General features: G+C 43.5%; 1 protein-coding gene across 2 annotated transcripts in view; it reads left to right on the forward strand.

Moving 5' to 3' along the window:
* The window catches only part of SPTLC3 (serine palmitoyltransferase long chain base subunit 3), a 638,325-nt gene that overhangs the window by 189,003 nt on the left and 429,716 nt on the right, over window positions 1-19,606 (forward strand). For both annotated transcript variants that reach the window (XM_085612694.1, XM_085612695.1), the window contains exon 3: window positions 14,734-14,888. In XM_085612694.1, the coding sequence (XP_085468820.1) occupies window positions 14,734-14,888 (155 nt within the window). The remainder of the gene's footprint in view (window positions 1-14,733; window positions 14,889-19,606) is intronic.

Genomic DNA, 19,606 nt, shown 5'->3' on the forward strand with positions numbered 1-19,606 from the left:
CTAAATACTCCTATTAAATCCTAGCAGGCTAAAACACACACAAACACAGGAGAAAATAAACGATTTCACATGGAATTATCTACTTACAGTAACAATATATTCATTCAGGTGTTTAGGCTTCAAGCACATTCTCCCCAAACTAGTTGCCCTCTGAGAGACTTCGTCCATATTTGTACACTTGTTTGAACCCCCATACTTGGACGTGTCGCAGGCCTTCTCCTCCACATTTGACCCTTGAAGCAAAGGTACAGAGATGGAACTCTTGATTCGGCCAATCCTAGTAGATACATCATCAACCGAATCGTATTTACTCAATGTAGCGCGCAACTCGGAACCTTCTCCTCTCGAACTAGAATCAGATGTCCCCCCTGCATAATGCCAGTCTCTTGGCATGCCACACTTTCCCTCACTCAAAGTAGAATTACATAAAATTTTAAAATCCTTCAAAGGTGTGGAGTATTTACTTTCGCCTTTGCACACTAATCTTCCTCTTTTAACTTTCACGAGGTCCCCAACTCTAAGGGGACGCGCATCAGAGGCACCAGAGCTTTTTTCGTTTTGTCACGAGTCCAACGGCAGGCTGCATCTCAAATCCTGTGGCACTTACCAGCAGTAGCGAAGCCGTGAGGGGAACGGCAGTCACCTCAAAACAACTACAGCTCCCAGAGGCCCCAGCGCGGGTGACGCGCAGGTCGACAGCAGCTGGAAGCCCTCAAATTACCGGAGCGCCTCCCGCAGCGCGGGACGTGCATCCGAGGCATCAGAGCTTTTTTCGTTTTGTCACGAGTCCCAACGGCAGGCTGCATCTCAAATCCTGTGGCACTTACCAGCAGTAGCGAAGCCATGAGGGGAACGGCAGTCACCTCAAAACTACAGCTCCCAGAGGCCCCAGCGCGGGTGACGCGCAGGTCGACAGCACCTGGAAGCCCTCAAATTACCGGAGCGCCTCCCACAGCGCGGGACGCGCATCAGAGGCATCAGAGCTTTTTTCGTTTTGTCACGAGTCCAACGGCAGGCTGCATCTCAAATCCTGTGGCACTTACCATCAGTAGCGAAGCCGTGAGGGGAACGGCAGTCACCTCAAAACAACTACAGCTCCCAGAGGCCCCAGCGCGGGTGACGCGCAGGTCGACAGCACCTGGAAGCCCTCAAATTACCGGAGCGCCTCCCGCAGCACGGGACGCGCGCGGGCAGCGCCCGGGCCAAGGGCGGGCCCGTCCTTGCCCGTCAGAGCCCGGAGGAGTCTGGTCTGGGCCACATCTCCGACAACTGAAGGCATCCAGTGGATATTTCGTAAGTGAGCGCCGCCCACGTTCAGTATTATAATCTTACTGACATTGTTACCCCCCTGTATTACTGTCGCATTGTCACTGTGAAAACTATGGGGAAGCGCATTAACGCCCCGGTTATGAAATCAACCACTACATGCATAGAAAATATGCTGGAGAGAGCAGTCCGTATTGTAAGCAACGAAATCGAGCTTACGGAGAGGCGGTTATCTCTTGGTCTGGGACAATCGGTTCCACTCATTGCACCACTCATCGGATCCACTGGTGAACCTACTAGTGAAACTTGTGACCTGTCTGTTAACAACTCTGAAGCCCCTGTAGTGGTTAGCGTAGTGGCTTGTGACGCCACAATATCTGAGCCATCTGCATCAAACTTAGATGCAAGGAACACATCGATATCTATTCCTGGGGCCAAACGCAAAAGGAAAGATGGAAAGACTGCAAGCGTGAAGAGGAAGCAACCTAGACGCCCTTGCTCCACACGCTCAACTTTAACATCATGGCTTCACCCATCTACCAATCAAATACCCGAGGAAGTCCCTCTGGCTGATATGACTTCCCATACGACCGGAACTCAAACAGATAATAACTATTTACTTTCTTCTATTGATAACGACTTTGAAAATAGCGTAATTGACACTAGTCATTTAGTTACTGCTATTATTGATCATATTAAGCCAGTTCTTGACAATTTCCTCTCCTTATTGCAAGACCGCATTAACAGCTTTCTGCCTGTTCAATCCCCAAATCCGGCATTACAGCCCGTGAATGTGGCACCCCAAGCTGTTGCCAAGATACGCAACCCTGCCATTACTGGTGGGCGAACCGTAAATACTTCCTCAAGTAGTGTACCTATTCCCCATCAAAATATCGAAGCAACGCATAACCTAATCCCGGGACCCAGCAATTGTGTGACCTGTAATAAGATCCGTACATGCTTTGATGTGAGAAATACTAGGGATGATAACAGATCTCTGGATCATATTATCGAAATTTCTGATAGTAATGTGCTAAACAATAAGACACCCACCATGATCGCACCTGTGAAGCCAACAAACAAAACCACACAAGAGGCCAATATTAATCTAAAGCCAACAAATCACACCGTGGGCAATAAGGAGGTGTTAAATCTGCCTCCTGAGGCATGCCCATACGTCGTAATTTTAGCAGGCGTCCCTCCCCTAAGAGAAGATCAGACTGAGTCCTGGGAGCAATTACGCTGCAAGTGTGTGGATTGGCTCACCAAACATAAGAGATTTAGGCCCTCATTGATTGGGAACATAATTATGGTACGACGAGTAGGTTGGTTGGGGACATCACCCAAAGTTATTAATGGCGACTGCATTATTATCAATTTTTGGAGACAATCGGTGGCTAAAACCATCTTGACACCCCAGATGGAACAAAATGGTCTTGATACTAATATATGGGCCTTACCCCTAGGCTACTTTTACAAACCTGTATTTGAAGCTCCATCCCGCAATATGCACAATCACATTCCAACCTATACTAGCTTCACCTCGCTGTCGGGTTTTGACTGTCAAGATTGACTGCCCACCCAGGCAGCGAATGGATCAAAAACTGATGCCACAATCCCAGTATCAACCCAAGTAAGTCTCCACGTCCCCATATCGGATATATCACTCACCAGGGAAGATAACCAGACACTCAAAATATTGAGCTGGAACATAGCTGGTTTGACATCCAAGCTAAATTTAGTGGATTGGCAAGAATTAATTAATCAGCAGGATGTTGTCATGTTCCAGGAGACTTGGGCAACTCAGGAGTTGTTTATGGAGGGGTTTGAATGCTTCAATATTTTGTCCCCCATCCCCACATCAGGCAGACCTGCTGGAGGTCTCTCAATTTGGATCAACATAAAGGCAGTTGGCCGCTTTAAAATCATACCTACGAATAGTGAGAAATTCCAAGCAGTCCTTTATACTAGGGGAGTTTCAATTTATTTGATTAATTTTTACAATGATGATTTTAAAACTGTGCCCAATATGAACTTTTCATCTCTGTTTAATTTTGTTTTTAAATTACAATCTAACAATCATGGTGACCAAATTATGGTTATATGTTTGGGTGGCGACTTCAATGTTAAGATTCAAAAAGATATTCTTTCTGTTATCCGACTTGCTACTCAAGTATCTTTGAGCCAAAGAGGGGAACAATTAGTGAATCTTTTAAACTCCCATAATTTTGTGAATGTTATGCAGATTGCTGACGCCTCCCCTACCGATAGCAACACAATTCCAACCTATAGAAGTAGAGGCTCCACCTCTACTATTGATTATATATTTGTAACTGCCCCCTTAGGAAGCTATGTATTAAAGGCAGAGGTAATTCAAACTACGCAAAGTGACCACAACCCTATCAGTACTACTCTAAGTTTTTCACGTCGCCCAGCGCACGATTGTGCGCTTGGTGCACGCGATCTGGTGGCATCGAATGATAAACTTAGAGTTGTTTGGCGTAACATTGACAACAATACATTATTTGAAAAAATGATAAAACACCACTTAAATCTGGTTGATATCTGTTTAACGGCTTGTCTTTACAATACAAAGGTAGTGAATGCCTTTTCAGGATTATGCTTTGGCATAAAAAATATACTGTCTAAACCGACAAGGGAGCCGAATTCTGAGCTTGGTTGGTTTAACGTGGAATGTTCTGCAGCCAACAGAGCGCTAAGAAAGGCCCTAGTAAGCAAACCCAGAATGGTGTCCTCCATATCATCACTCAGGGCAAATTATAAAAAAGCTATCAAAAGTAGAAAGGAAGAGCTTACTAACAACTACTGGGCGCAAACCTTATGCAGGCAAATGTGTTAAAAAATAGCAAGAATTTTTGGAAGGCAGTTAAAGACATGAAATCTATGGGTATCACTCTCTCACCAATTGCTTGCAACATTCTGAGTGAATCTTGGGAGGCCCATTTTAGTAAGATTTATGCTGCCCCAATCTTCAATAACTCCAAAAAAGAATATATATATACTGGTGGGATACAGATCGAATTATATGAGTTCGAAGAAGCAATAACCCAAAGCCTGGGGGGCAAAGCCCCCGGACCAGACGGTCTTCCCATCGACCTTATTAAAAGTAAACCTGATTTTTGGGTGCCACTTCTCGCGAATGTTTTTAATAATCTTAACAACTCATCTATCCCAGACACTTGGTCACTTAGTACTATTGTTCCAATTTTTAAGAAAGGGGACCGATCTAACCTGAGTTGTTATAGGCCAATTTCCTTGATCGACAACACCTTAAAAATCCTGGGCCGGGTGATATTTAATAGAATTAATCTATGGGCCGAGGATAATAAGGTCTTGCACCCATCCCAACTGGGTTTTAGGAGTAAGGTCGGCACTGTGGAACAATGTTTGAACCTCCGTTTGATTGTCAGTAAATACACTATAGCTAAGAAAACACCAATGTATCTGGCATTCATGGACCTTACTTCAGCTTTTGATTTTGTCAATAGATCACGGCTGTGGCAAACCCTTTTAAATCTTGGCCTTGACGACTCTTTAGTCTCCTTTTTGGCATACCTACACAGAGACCTGAGAGCCAGGGTACGCATAGGAAGGAACGGGGAGATCTCTAGGCCAATTGAAATTGGGAGGGGGGGTCAGACAGGGTTGTGTCCTGGCCCCCCTCCTATTTATATTATATATCAATGACCTATCCAAATCTCTACTGCCCCTAACTGAGGACGTCCCAAGCATCGGTGGCAATAAGATCCCCGCGCTGCTTTATGCAGATGATGCCGTGTTAATGGGGCGTACCCCTAATGCCTTGCGAGCTTTGGTTCACGGCTTTGTGAAATTTATGGCAACACTGGATCTGTGTACTAATTTTAAGAAATCGTTTTTAATGTCATGTGGGACTAAGAAGTATTTTAATCTTTCTATCATATCCAACTCTTATCAGATTGTCTAGCACTTGCACTTTTCCGTACCTTGGTCTGGTTTTCGCGTCCAACGGTCTATGGAATGATCACATTGTTCATTGTAAAAGGAAATTTGTTAATTCCATTAACACAATTCTCAGGCTACCCAAACCCAAAAATATAGAGGTAGTGCCTGCTATTGTTAAAATCTATAGAACACAATGCATTCCAACCGTTACATACGGTGCAGAGGTATGGGGGTACACTGTAAGCACACCTATTCAACGAGAAGAGAACAGGTTCTGCCGCAAAATACTAGGTGCCCCATTTTTTTCATCCACATATGCTTGTCACAGCGAGCTTCATTTACCTTATGTAGAGGATTTTATTAAGGCCCGCCCGACATTGTTCTGGCTTAGAATCTGGAAGAACTCGGCTGCGCAACTGACTAGGGAAATTATTTTGGATTGTTTAAAATGTGACAGAGGGCTGGTTATACCATGGTTGGCCGAAGTCCGCAAAAGTTTAATTAGCCTGAACTTGGAATAAATTTTTTCAAACCCTCTAGCCCACAACCTTTTAAGCACTAAAACTGTGGAAAAACTACTCTATGCATCCTATAAAGAAATAAGGCTAGCAGCAGAATGTAATAAAACCTCAGTTGCTAGATACATGCAAATTGAGGATGTAACCACAGTTATGCCTAAATATCTTTTAAAACCTGTTGGCTGCTGGGGAAGGGGTTTATTCTTCAGGCTAAGGACAGATACCATGAAATACTTATTGTCATTTCCCATTGGTTATTTTCCGAACCTTGATTTTACCCCCTGTCCATGTACCTCCAATCTGAAACAATCAATGCTACACTTTTTATTCTTCTGTTCCTTTTATTTACCACTTACAAAACAATTTCTGATACCCTATTTTAAATCCCAAGGCGTAACTGACTATAAAACAGCCTATGAGTTGGTGCTTGCAATTGACAATGATGAACTATGTTTTCGAGTTGGATCTTTTTTAAAAATGGCTGTACGTATTCGTAACTCAATGCATTTGGATTAACTTCTTTTATGTGAAATTTGTATATATTGTATTTTTACTTGCACTTTTATGGATATGTTATTTTTATCCGAATAAAGTTCATATTGATTGAACTCTAAGATTGACTTTTTTTTAATTCTGTGCAGGTGATCATATACTTTACTTGCTTTGACTCCATGTGGTTCTTCACCTTCTTAAGTGACCAGGGAACCATTTTTGTGTTCCCCAACCATCCCATTTTGTCTTTGGTATGTGGTGACCTCCACCCTCATTAACACAAAAGAGCTTTTTTCTGTTGGCTCACACCGGGTAATCTTGTAAGCACCCACAGTCTTTCTTAGCTCATCTTCCCAATCCATCCCGTACTGTTAGACAATTTAATTATCCCTTTTATGACTGTTGAAGTGCTCAACGTTTCCATTGCCTTTGGGATGATAGAGGAACGTGGTCCTATGTACAACGCTAGTTTACTCAATTAAAGTTTTAAAATTATCTGCAATTAATTGTTCTCCATTGTCAGAGACTATAACATTCGGTAATCCCTCTCGGGAAAACACTTCCTCTAAGAAGCGCACTATAGTCCAAGAATCTGCACTCTGCACCACCTTGATCTCAGGCCATTTGTAAAAATGGTCAACCAACACTTGTATATGTTTGTGTAGTCCATTAGCATCCTGCACCGGACCAAAAATGTAAATCCCCACTCTTTCCCAAGGCATATTTGGAACCCGAATAGGATGTAAAGGTGGTTTAAAAGTGACCATGATTTTCTCTGAATTAATATATTTCATACATTCCCATACAACCTTCTCAATCCCCCTATCTACTCCTGGCCACCAATATGGTTGTTTCACTGTGCACTTTCATTTTCACTATGCCACTGTGGCCTTCATGGCATATGTTTACTAACTTGTCCCTAAATTATTTGGGAGGAACTAGTTTGTCTCCTCTCAGCAACAACTCTTCAACAGATGGCTCATTTCTCACCTCCCGGTAAGGGATAAGGTCTCTACTCAACTGATTTTTTTTATTTTTAGCCAGCCCTCTTGGACATGCTTTAAAACGGTCAATAACACGCCATCCTGAGTGATGGCATCGGTCCATTCTTCATGACCTATACATTGTAGTTCTTCTGCAAAAACCATTGCAACCCGCAGGTAGTGGCAACCTGCTCAAATAATTTGTAGCCTGTTGTGCGCACCCTCATAGACATAATCTTAACAATTGCATTGACAACCTGAATATTCTAGGAGACAAATTGCTTGGACCTTGTGATGTGAGGACTGTAGTAAGAAGCTTATGATCAGTTCTCACTATAACTTTGGGACCCCAAATAAACTGTCTAAAGTGTCTGAATCCCCACACACAAACCCCAAGGTCTCCCTTTCTATAATGGAGTACTTCTCCGTAGCAGTGAGTGTGAAGGACGCGAAGGCAACAATACTTTCTGTACCATCTTCCTGTACTTGAGAAACTATAGCCACTAACCCCTTCCCATTAGCATCTGTAGTAATGAAAGTTCTGCACTTGGGATTGAATCCTTAAGGGACAGGAGCAGAGCAGATATACCTCTTAATGGTGTCATAACAAGCCTGGCATTAATCTGTCCATTCAAGCGTTAACTAACTGACGAATAGGAAACATTTTCTCTGAAAAGTTATAAACAAATTTGGAGTAATGCATTGATAGCATACACATTGATAGCCAACATATCGCGGATTTCCACGCATAGCACCTGTGCTGCAGGTTTTCCAGACGCATCACCTGCGGACCAGAATCGTCTTGAAGCTGATGCCTCACTTCCCCCCTACAGACTGGATTCGACGCATCACTCCTACTGCGTGTAGCAGAACTGTTACATCGACTCCCCAGGGTCTCAGGAACTGACGCATCTCTTTTGTTTCTCGACGCTTCCCATCTCTGTGGCTGTTAGGCCTTATGAATTTTGACGCATCTGCACGTATGTTTGTGAGAAATCACGCATCCATAGTTTTCGATGGACCCAGGTGCTTGAAACTTTTTAAAAGTCATACTCCTATTACATGTATGTTGGATTTTTGTTGCTTTGGTCTTGGTGAGTTTAGATAAAGACACTTTATTTTTCTAAACTGGTGTGGTGTCCATTTGTGGTGTTAACATTGTAATATTGTTTTGAGTACAAATCCTTTACACATTGCCTTTGGGATAAGTCTGTCTGTTCATGCCAAGCTACCCAGGGGTGAGCAGGGGTTATCTAAAGTGTGTATCCCCCTTACCCTGACTAGAAGCAAGGGTCCCTATTTGGACAAAGGTACCTACCTCTGCCAACTAGAGACCCCCATTTCTAACAATGTTCAAGAAAAATGGTGCTGAAAAAACACACTGGAGGAAGAATTGAAGGGAAATTCCCTTGCCCCTCCACCTGTTTAGTCTCTTTCTGTAGTACCAGTGACCTGTATTAGTGTTTTCAAAAAGAACAATTGATGGACAGAATGCAGAACAATGTCATACATTCACCCCAGTACGGAGATCTGGGCCTAAATCCATCGTTTTTTTGCTCACCATGGCATTCCAGTTTGAACCCAGCCATATGCAAATCAGTCTTGACCCTGCCCCAATGGGAACAGTCCAGCTCGAACTGCCAGGCCAGGAACTCTCCCTGGCCTGGAAACAAACATCCTAGGAACGGTTTCGGGCTTTCAGCCCTCATCAGCCAGGATAGGTTGACTCCAGTGGCATGGATAGCACGGGACTATATTATCAAAAGGTCTCTATTTTCTACCTTTGTAAAAGTCATAATAGTTCAGCCAGCACAACCTTTGTTACATGGGGTCCCTTTTACAGTCCAGTTTCTACTATGTTTGAACTACAGGAGTTGTAGCTACTTTTTAGTAATAATACTGGAGTTTAATTTTGTTGTAATGAAGTTTTCCTTATGGCAATAACTTGGTGATACCCCACTTGGCTCTGCTGTTGAACACTAGACGGAAGGAAAAAACTGTACGCCTGGTGAGCGTTGCGGGGTATAAGGGCAGTCTACAAAGGGCGAACTACAAAGATGCTAAAGCATTCTCCTCTTAGGCAATGCAGAGCACAATGGGGGACTCTGTGGGGGAAGAGAGATGAAGATAGCTTGGACTGCTCTTATGGCTGCATCTTCATGTTGCATTCGACCAAGCTGCACTGGTGTGAGAAATGGGGGTGCTGGGGGAAAAAAGGCATCACCTGAGCAAACACCTAAACGGGTGGGGCTAGCATCCATTGAACTACTGTAGCTTATATCCTTATAAGTTAATATCATGGTTTCTGTAAAACCTGTGTCTCCATTATGCTTTATTCATAAGTATTTCCTGCTATGTTAAAGTTTGTATATCTACTACTGTCTCGCCAATTTGTGAAGTGCTGTTACATCCTTGGCACTACTAAAAGTATCTGAGGAGAGGCAACAATTCTGGGAGCACAATTTATGCGGAAACAAAGAAAGAGCTTATGTGGCTCTCTCACCACGTTGCCGCTCCGTCTCATGACCTGATCACAAGACAAGCCTTCGCTGTTTCTTCAGGGCAGGCAAATAAAAGCTGGAGGGGAATCTGTAAAACAGAAAGTCAACCAATAATAAACAGTTAAGTTACAAACCCAAATGCATATCATATCTACAGTTCAAACATTTATGTTAGAAAGTTGGGAGAAAACTATGACTTAGCTGGGGTGGCTGGACAGCCAAGAAAGAGGCCAAAATGGTGGCATCTTATATAGTCATGGACTTCTAGGATCTCTAATTTGATGCCATGTCATGTGATTTTTGTTGTTGTTGTATTTCTTTCAATTGGTTTCTTGGGATTTGTTGTCTAAATTGTTTGTTGATAACAGTGAAGGTTGCTGTCAGAATAAAGCCAAGGAGGTTAGTCTTAATCCTTGCCTCTGGGCCCGACATAGAATTTGCACAGTTTTCAAGTTTGGTAGTTAAGACTTCAGTGTATAAGGCAATGAAGAGGCCCATTAAAGTGAATGTTTGCAGTGAAATCTTTTAAAGTGCCACAAAAACAGTACTAATCCACAGCTTCAGAGAAGTTCAGGCAGTGTACAGTATAGAGTGCAGATCTTGAAAACATTTACAAAGTATAACTTACCAGAGGAGAGTTAGAAAATCGTTTTGGAGCGAACTACCAACATATAATTGAACACTAGGATAGAAAATTCAACTAATAGCCTCAAGGAGGTACGCTGTGCCCCCACAAAAATTGTATTGGAAAATGTTCAACAATAGGCGGTTTTATGCGTCTGAAGGAGGAGGGCTTGGGAGAAATGGAAGGAAGCTTTATTTGATGAAAATGCTTGAGGATGTATAGGCCTTTCTCCCTGCTAAGGCAATATGGTTTAATATAAAAATGTATTATAATGAGGCGTGTGACAGACATAAGGGGACCCTTTGTGAGGGAAAGACCAGGGGCTGTATTACAGAAAGTGCACCGTGGGCGCAACAGGCGTTTGCGCCCACTTTGCGCACCCCGCAGGGCACTTTGGTATTACAGAAGGGGCCGCAGATGCTTGTGCGGCCCGTTCTGTAATACTGAAAGCGCTTGCGCACATACAGCGCCAGCGCTTTCTCAAGTGGGCGTTCCCTCAATTGCATGGGGGCGTGGCCCCATGCAAATGAGGGAATCCCTTTGCCTCTGCGCCCTCACCGTATTATAGACACGGGTGCAGAGGCAAAGAAGCTGCCAGGGGGCGCACTGAAAGTGTACCCCCTGATAGCAGTGCTCTGGAAGTGGGGGGAAGGGGTCCTATGGGCCCCCCTCAGACATCCTCTCACAGGTGGGTGCAGTCACTCACCTTCACTTGAATGTGCTACCCCCAGGGCAGCGAGAGTTCGCAGCTGCCCTGGGGACAGCGCATTCTATGTAATAGGTTGCACTTTCCCTCTTGGTGCCCGTCACACCTGTTTTAAGGTGTGCCGGGCACAAACCGGGAAAGTGCGCCCTATACATAATAGGGCCCCTCAAGTCAACACAAATCTGGTTAAAGCAGGTTGGGAAGCAAAGCATTGCCAGGTCGCAAGTTTGCACAAGTATACCTTGCATGGCAAAATGACATTCCGAGAAATTGCCAAATGGTATTCCACCATTTGGCATTATGAGCACAGCTGAATATATTCATTGAATAACATGCTCGATGACTGTTGATGAGACGCATGCTCTGGTCTGCATTTGTAATTGATATAAATTATTAAATGAAATGAACATAGAAGTGAGTTTTATCCCAGGGCACAATAGATGAAGGTGTATTGTACATCAAATGTAAAGAAATTGAGTGGCGAAGGCACCGTTTTGTATGCATTATTCAGGTGGACGAGCCTTTAACCCCGCCTGATAAGGGCCTATTCTCATTTATTATTCAGAATTAAAATAGGGATATGGAAATGCCCAACATGTGATGTGTCAAATGTACAGCTTTGACAGAAAAGAATCGACAACAGACCCTGACCTGGTCTCTTGGTCAACTACAGGGTTTGTGTGGGTGTACCCTGCACACTAGTCGCTGATGGAAATGAATGGGAGATTCTAGCCAGCAACCACCTAGTCCCCTCCTGCATTCCGAATGGTCAGGGGTAGCCTGCGAGAGAGATGGCACTTTGTGTGGCCATGAGCTAGCTTCCTGACTTCTGAGAGACTGAGTATAAAACTTGAACTAATTGCCCCCTTCAAGGGCTGAGTACTGCCTGCAAAGCTATTTTTTTGTTGTTAACATCTCATAGAGGAGGAAGAGATCTTAACAATCAAATCAAAATACTTGACACTCTTATTGAGTTTGGAGCTGTAAGAAGTCTGTGAAAAATGACATTCATTTTTTAAAAGGTGTAGATTGTTTGCAATGTTTTTCCAGAACATATTTCACATACTTGCCATGTTTTTTTGTTACATTATCGGAGCCCCCGCAACCACCTCCCGATCGCCATCTTACTTCCAACAGTACAGAACCAGATTACAGTCCCCTCCAACACCATGTATGTTTAGTCTTTTAATTTGGTCTTAGTTCTATCGTGTCCACTTTATGTAATTAGCTACGGTCTGCTCAATTTCATTTGACTCATCAAATCTGACAGATATTGTACCAGGTAGTTGAAGCGCACATTTGCACCCAAGGAACCATCTCATCCCACCCCTTGTGCAGGTCCTGTATATATATATATATATATATATGTATGTGCGCTAATATACTTACGGGGGCCTAGCGCCATCTTTTGCCTCCACAGTCTTCGCCTCCAGTTTTTGTGTATATATATATCCCATATTGTAAAACCAAATTCAGCCCCTTCCCTCCTCTGGGCCTCCATCATTACTGCTGTCTTGGCTTTCGCCCAGTGTAGCAGAGTATAAAACCAGACCGCCATGTCCGGTGATTTCCACATCATTTCAATCTGGCGTTTGCACAACACGAAAGCCAGCTCAAGAAACCTGTGGAGATATTTATCCCCTTTAGCCCTAGGCCGGATTCCCAACAGGCAAGATTCAGGTGTGGGTGAAACCACCTTATCGACCAGAGCTGATGCAATCTTCATCACCTCTTCCCAAACTCGCCCCACCACTGGACAGTCCCACACCACGTGGAGGAATCCTGCATATAATACCCCGCATCTAGGTAACCCTGGGTTAGTTGTGGGAAACATGCGTTATATGAGGTGAGGCGTGAGATAAATTTGGTGCAGGTAGTTAAATTGGGTAAAGCGAAAGCACAAATTTCAAGAAACGTCCTTAACCTGCCGCAGGGACTGAATCCACTGTCCGTTAGTGGGATGTGAAAGTCCATCGCTCCCTAGCCTTATTAACCGATTTCCGTCCCTGCTCTAGTAGAGCTGCATACTGGCTTGTAATAGCTCTGCATGTACCTCCATAGGCCAGCATTATATGTAGTGGGAGTGCAACCTTAGGCTCTGTTCGCTCCTTTCCCAATAGGAAGAGTGCGTGGTGAAGAGCGCCATAGGTCAGAAATTGCTCTGTCGGTATGATCTCAGAAAAGGGGTGAAACACGCCCTCTGCATGTAGATCCCCAACGCTTCACTCGAGCCTCCTTCCAGCAAGTCACGTTGTTGAGTTTAATAATGTCCTGGAGGGTCGGCATCTTCCATGTCGGTGTTCGGGGTGAATATGCGGGAGTGGCTCCTCACCCCTGGACATATTTTTGCCAGCTATATCTGACCATTCTCATTTGGGATGATAACCACGGTAAGCTGGAGTCGGCGGTCGGCAGCCAAGTATATATGTGGGTTCCTGACTGGAGGCGCTTAACATCATCTCCCGAGCCACATGGAGCTGTCCCGAGCCACCTCAGGGGCCACTGTAGTTGATCAGCAACAAAGTACATTTTTTTATTGGGTGCACTCAGCCCACCCTCCTGTAATGGACTGTACAGTTTATCTAGCTACTCTGCGCCTGCCTGCACCCCTTATCAGTTCCACCAGTAGCAATTTAAGCGCTGAGAAAAAATGTGAGGGGAGCATGATTAGGAGGGCTGAACAATAATATAAAAGCCACTGTAGTACCAACATCTTTGATATGGCCATCTGGCCCAGCTGAAATGGGGGAGAGATAGCCAGAAATGCAGCGATCTGCGTACTGAGCTAAGAGTTTTATACAAGTTCCCTCCTCTAGGTCCGCATCAAAGTAGTAGATCTGTATGCTTAAATATTTAAAAGTATTGTATTGCTATTGAAGACGCGCCCTGGGGATAGTGCCTCTGTCAGGCTTGCGGGTGGGGCAGAGGAGAAACAGGCAGGACTTATCCTGTGGGGTGCCAATGCGCGGTTCAGCTCTACAAGGGCATGCTACGGCCCCAGTCAGAAACTCCCCTTTTGCAGGGAGGATCCCCGCATTCAGCAGCCAGGAACAACGCTGGAGTCAGTTGCCAGTGTGGGTGGTGGGACCCTCAACTCCGTCTCTGGGCTTCTCATGCACGGCCCGCAGCCAAGCTCATTCTGCTGCTGCGTCTTGCTCAGTATCCTCTCACTAATGGGGAGAAACCTCGCACTCATCTGCTAGTAGAATAAAGCGTGCCAGCGGCAGTTATCGCCAGGAGGTGGGGGGAGGGTGGGGGTGGGACGACAAGTCACCCCTTCAGGCAGCGGGATGGTCCAGTGGACCCAGGATGTTGATGGATTATGCCAGGCATGAACGGAGCTCAGGCAGAGACATCTGCCTTGATCACCATCTTGGCACCACCCCTCTCCCCCCCCCCCCCTTCATAATTATTTAAACCATGTTTTAACATACCATTATATATCTACACCTTCCTGCAGGTGTACATATTAGGCGACCATGTGTCAACCAGCTCACATTGCGACTTTGATAGATTCTTAATCCAAATTTTTCACATTTGCTCTTTGGAGGGATTTAAATTTACAACTTTCATCTTCCTCTGTTGAAATTTTAATGGATGCCTTACTGTTCGTTATCTCATCAAAAACATTACAAGCGATAGAAGTTCTCAACACAAAACTCTGAGACAGAATTTGTTTTTCATGTTTTTAAATCAGGACTTCGTGCCCCTTTATCAAGACTTTGAGAACTTTTACACAAGAAATCTGTACATGAGAGTACGTGACAATTGGAACCGCCCTATATGCAGTGTGCCGGGACCTCAGTTTGACCTAATGGAGCGGCTCTCAGACGACTACAACTGGACGTTCAGGTCAGTTTTAGGGGGTATTTAAAGCTGTCCATTAATTCTAAATGTGTTGCTGAAGTGTACGCTCATTTTGTTTGGTCTTCCAGCAGCACCTTTTGGCTTCCACCTTTTTCATAACACGACTCTCAGTCAGACTAAATTAACTATAACTCGCGCCTTGCCCATGAACTACTTATACCCTAGATCCTAAAATATTACATCACTTTTTACATGTGAAATCATAGTATTCAGAACAACACCACGACATCTGAAATGATACACTTTATGATTAGAGTGTGCAAGGTAGAGCGTCAAGTTAGTTAATTTAGTCTGTCTAGCGAGTTGAAAACACTCTGTACATAGGTGCATGACTTATAGTAGGTTTTGGGCGGGGCATAAATTATAACTTTAAGTTCTAGCGTTTGAATTTCTAAGGCTTGTGTGGTTTACGTTGGTTTTGTATAGAAATAATAACTTTTTGCTAACTATAACTAATCTTAAACCTTTGATTTTTTTTGTATATTCTTTTAATTTGTTTCTAATCAGATGAAGTTGTTTATTATGGTATTATTTAAACTTTTCTTTTGGTACCGCTTTATTTTTGCGACGGGTCAAAGTTCAATATGAACATCGGCATCATCTGCGTGATTGTTTTGCTTTCAATACCAGTTTCTCAATAGAACCACTGTACCTCTGTAAAATTTTAAAATGACATTTAAATCAAAGAATTATTTTTGATTTAAAATATGGATTCAGGGTTTCATGGCTAGTTTTGTTTCTAAATACTATTTGTGTTGATATTGTAATTGTAGTTAGTATTTGGTAATTATGCGGGCGCCGCAATAGTGATGCAGCACTATTGAGATACTACTACAGTACTTTCACTTTTGTAAAAAGGCATTTCATTGGCTTAGAACTCTGACAATTTTAGGAAACAGGAAGTGTATACCCTTTATCCTCATTTAATTAGATATCTTCAAAGGAGAAGGATGTGCTCTTTGGAAGAGGGAAAATCTTTTGTTCCAAAGCCACCGTGGAAGATTTGCACTACCTCAATGACTGTTATTATACTGTTGCAAGAGAAGGTAGAAGAGGTGGTGGCGCAGAGGAAGAAATTGAAAGACTCCACTGTGTGGGAATTTATTTATTTGCCATCTGGCGGATAAAAAGTTGATTCTAAACTTGTTACATGCAACCTATGTTGTAGTAGTAAAAATGTTAAGTTTGTTCGGAGTACAGTCCATTAAACTATTTCATACATAGATATAACCACAGGCCTATGTAACAACATTGAAAAGGTACAAAATGCGTGCGTTAAAGCATGAATTAAAAAACAACATATACTAAAATATCGATTATTAAGTGTGTAAATTCCCCCCAATTTTCCTTCCCAACTGCTTGTAAAAATTTCCCAACTGCAGTTCTTACATCCAAAGAACGCATAGCACATAAAAACCACATAGCTACATAATGTGTCAGTATCATATTTAATTAAAGGGGGCTTTTAGAATCGGTGCCTTTATCCAACATAAAAACAACAATCCAATAAAATATGCAGCCTAGTACATTTCATATATAAATCACTGTTAAAAAATCCACCAACTCAGAATTTCGTTAGGTAATTTCATATCGAATTATAAAGGGTTAATGCCCAGTATATATTTCAACATAATATTTTACAAGCCAGGATCTGGTAAGCCTGTGTTGTACGGATACACATCCTCATTACAACAGGATTCCAATAAGTGGGTAACTGATGTTTTCTTACCTAAATACCTATTATCGTCTCCAGACAAAATCTCCATTTTCATATTTAAGTCTATCCATATAATTTTTAAGGGCAATCCTGTAGTGGGGGAGTGTAAAGAAAGTAAAATATAAAATGACTTAAAAAGTTTTTTTTACACTTTTTTAACACTCCCAGCCCATAACAGATTACTATTTAAAAACTAATTTGTACAAAAGTGAGGGATGTTGTCAACTCTGTCTAGGAAAAAAGTTTGTTTGATTCTAATTGCTAGTACCATGGACGATTGAGGAAGACCTAAGTCTTTTAAGATATTGGCCTTCCAGCTTATTTCCAATCATAAAATCCACTCATGCAGAAAACCACTGTATCATAAGGAAGTTTTGTTTGCACCATTGCCTTGCCTTAAAGGCTTTTAAAACTGGGGTCATAACATAACCACTGGAGACTGTTGAATTTACGTATCTGTAGGACTGTGCTTGTGGATTTCCAATCTAAATCTGAACCAAAAAGGAATCCAAGATACCTGTAGGAGGTAAATTACTCTACCCCTGCCCCTTTTAATAAACCATTGATGTTTGCCCTTTTGGTAGCTGAACACCAACGTCTTGGTTTTCTCCATATTAATTATCAATCTTTTTTTTAACACAGTATATTGAAGTAACATCCATAATGAGAATTGGCCCTAACTAATGTGTATGAAAGTTTCAATTCTATTAAGGACAGGAGGCGAGGATTATGCTTTCAACTTCCTTCGCTTTTTAGGTCTCGCCTGGCGAACGCAGCGCGAAGCGCTGCTGTCGCCAGCGAGATCTATTGTTGCTGACTTGCCTCGGAAGTGGGATAGGAGATGGGCACGCGCAGGCTCTTGGCGGATTTGAGTTGGTGTACGCGCTTAGAGCCACGCGGCGTGCACATCTCCTGTCCCCCTTCCCTCGCAAGCCAGCATGCAGTTTCACTTTCGTTTTTTTTTTAAACATTTGGATTAAAGCTAAAGCCTTCCCAAAACTCCTTAAATCGAACAACAACATTAAGGCTCACTCAGCTAGCAATAATATCTCACACAATAAGCTGTCCTGAGCCGTGATTTCTTTTTTTCCAGTTAGGTCAATACTACTGTTGGATACATTTTACCTTTTCAACTATTTTTATCTAGGTAACATTCTTAACCTACCCCATTAATAAAAACCAAGCCTGATTCTGTAGTAGAAGCCCCCCCAGCCCTTCTTTACTCACCGGGCTGCTCTTCTGGGGGGGGGGGGGGCTCCTCCTCGGGGCTGCAGCACTTCTGTTGCGGGGCTTCCCTGCACTCCTGGGAGCCCCGCGCTGCTGTGGTCATCCTCGGCCGTGGCATTCTTCACCCGGGCCCCCTCCTGGGACCCGGGGCTTCTCTTCACTCCGGCCGCCACCGCGGGACTCTCCCTTCAACATGGGAGCCCCGCGTTCGCACGGCACGCTGGTTTCTGTTTTTGCCGGAGCAGGCCCCGCCCATGTCCCGGGCAAGGGCGCCTGACTTCCGGCTTGAAGACTAGCAGGTAACAAGCAATTGCAATGCCATAGTTCTCGCATTCATGCAAGTTTGAACTATTGACATTTGCAAATAATAATGCCTTTTATTTTTGTTTTCTTTTTAAAAACCTAAATAAAAGGCATTGTTATTTACAATGTCAATAGCTCAAACTTGCATCAATGCGAGACCTATTGCTTTGCAAATGCTTGTTATTACAGCAGCCATTTTGTTAACATTTGAACATTTAAAAAGTGAATTAAAAGAACCCATAGGAATGGATCAACCATAACAGCCAATAACACTAAAGGACCCAAATGGTGTCCATTCTGGATTGTCCAGGTTGCATATAGTCCTTCCTCTGTCTCGACCTACTCTTTCGTCCCGTGAGTCAAGCCTCTGTACTGTTCTCATGGATCCTTTTTCGTACCCTCCAATCCTATGAACAAAGAATTATCAGAATATGTCTCTACTTTAGAGGGAACTGTATCACCAAAATATCATTCGAAAGAGCAACATGACCAGGGCATCTCCCAACCTCATGACCTTATTCAGATCTAAATAAAAAAAATATTACTTACTCTGTAGGGTGGTTTCCTCAGAGAGAAAAAACTGAGCGGTGGGATAATCCTCGCCTCCATGTCCTTAATGGAATTGAAACTTTCCTACACGTTAAGAACAATTTTCTTTCCAAGTCCGGACCAGAGCCAGGGATTATGCTGGTTCAAAGCTTGCTCACCACCAAATGAGCCATATCCAGCACTGGCTTAAAATAAAACCTCTTAAAGATAGAGTACGAGGACCTAGGCGTGCCCCAAGAGTAAAAGCCTTAAAAGCCATACCCCCTCTCGCAGAGTGGGCTCAAACAAATTCAAGATGGATGCAGACTTCCTGCATCGCCCAACACATCCATCGGGCAATAATGGGAGAAGACACCACCCTATGTGGCTTACGCAGTGCAACAGGAGTTGTCTCTCATTGGGAGGTCTGAACGCCTCCGATATTTTCCCATACACTTTAAGATATTGCATCACACACAACTTAGGGGAATCTTGGAAAGCTGGGTATGAAATAGTCCTGGAGCTTGAATTTGGCCATATACTAATGGTAAACGACCTCCTGGGGGTGGGAATCCTGCCCGTTATATCTAGGGATCGAACATCTGAGACTCGCCTGCAGGATACCGGGCATAACAGCCAACTGAATTAATCTGTCTTTGGCCAGTGGGTTGAAACAGCGTCCTATAGAATTCTATCTGGAAACACTGCATTGTTTATAAAACCCAAGTGTCCGAAGTAATGGCTCTCCACGCATGGAGAAAGAATACTAGTTTGCCCCCGACATGCACCTTGGAAGGAGGACTAACACAACGGAATTGGGGTTGTTGGATTGTCTCTTGAAGCCTCTGCCTCCAAACTATTGACACTTAGTGGGGTAGAAGTTGGTGAAGCGCTGGTCCTGGTAGGAGCCTCACATGGAGCCCTCTGG

Source organism: Triturus cristatus, chromosome 6 (assembly GCF_964204655.1).
Source record: "Triturus cristatus chromosome 6, aTriCri1.1, whole genome shotgun sequence".
NCBI lineage: Eukaryota > Metazoa > Chordata > Amphibia > Caudata > Salamandridae > Triturus > Triturus cristatus.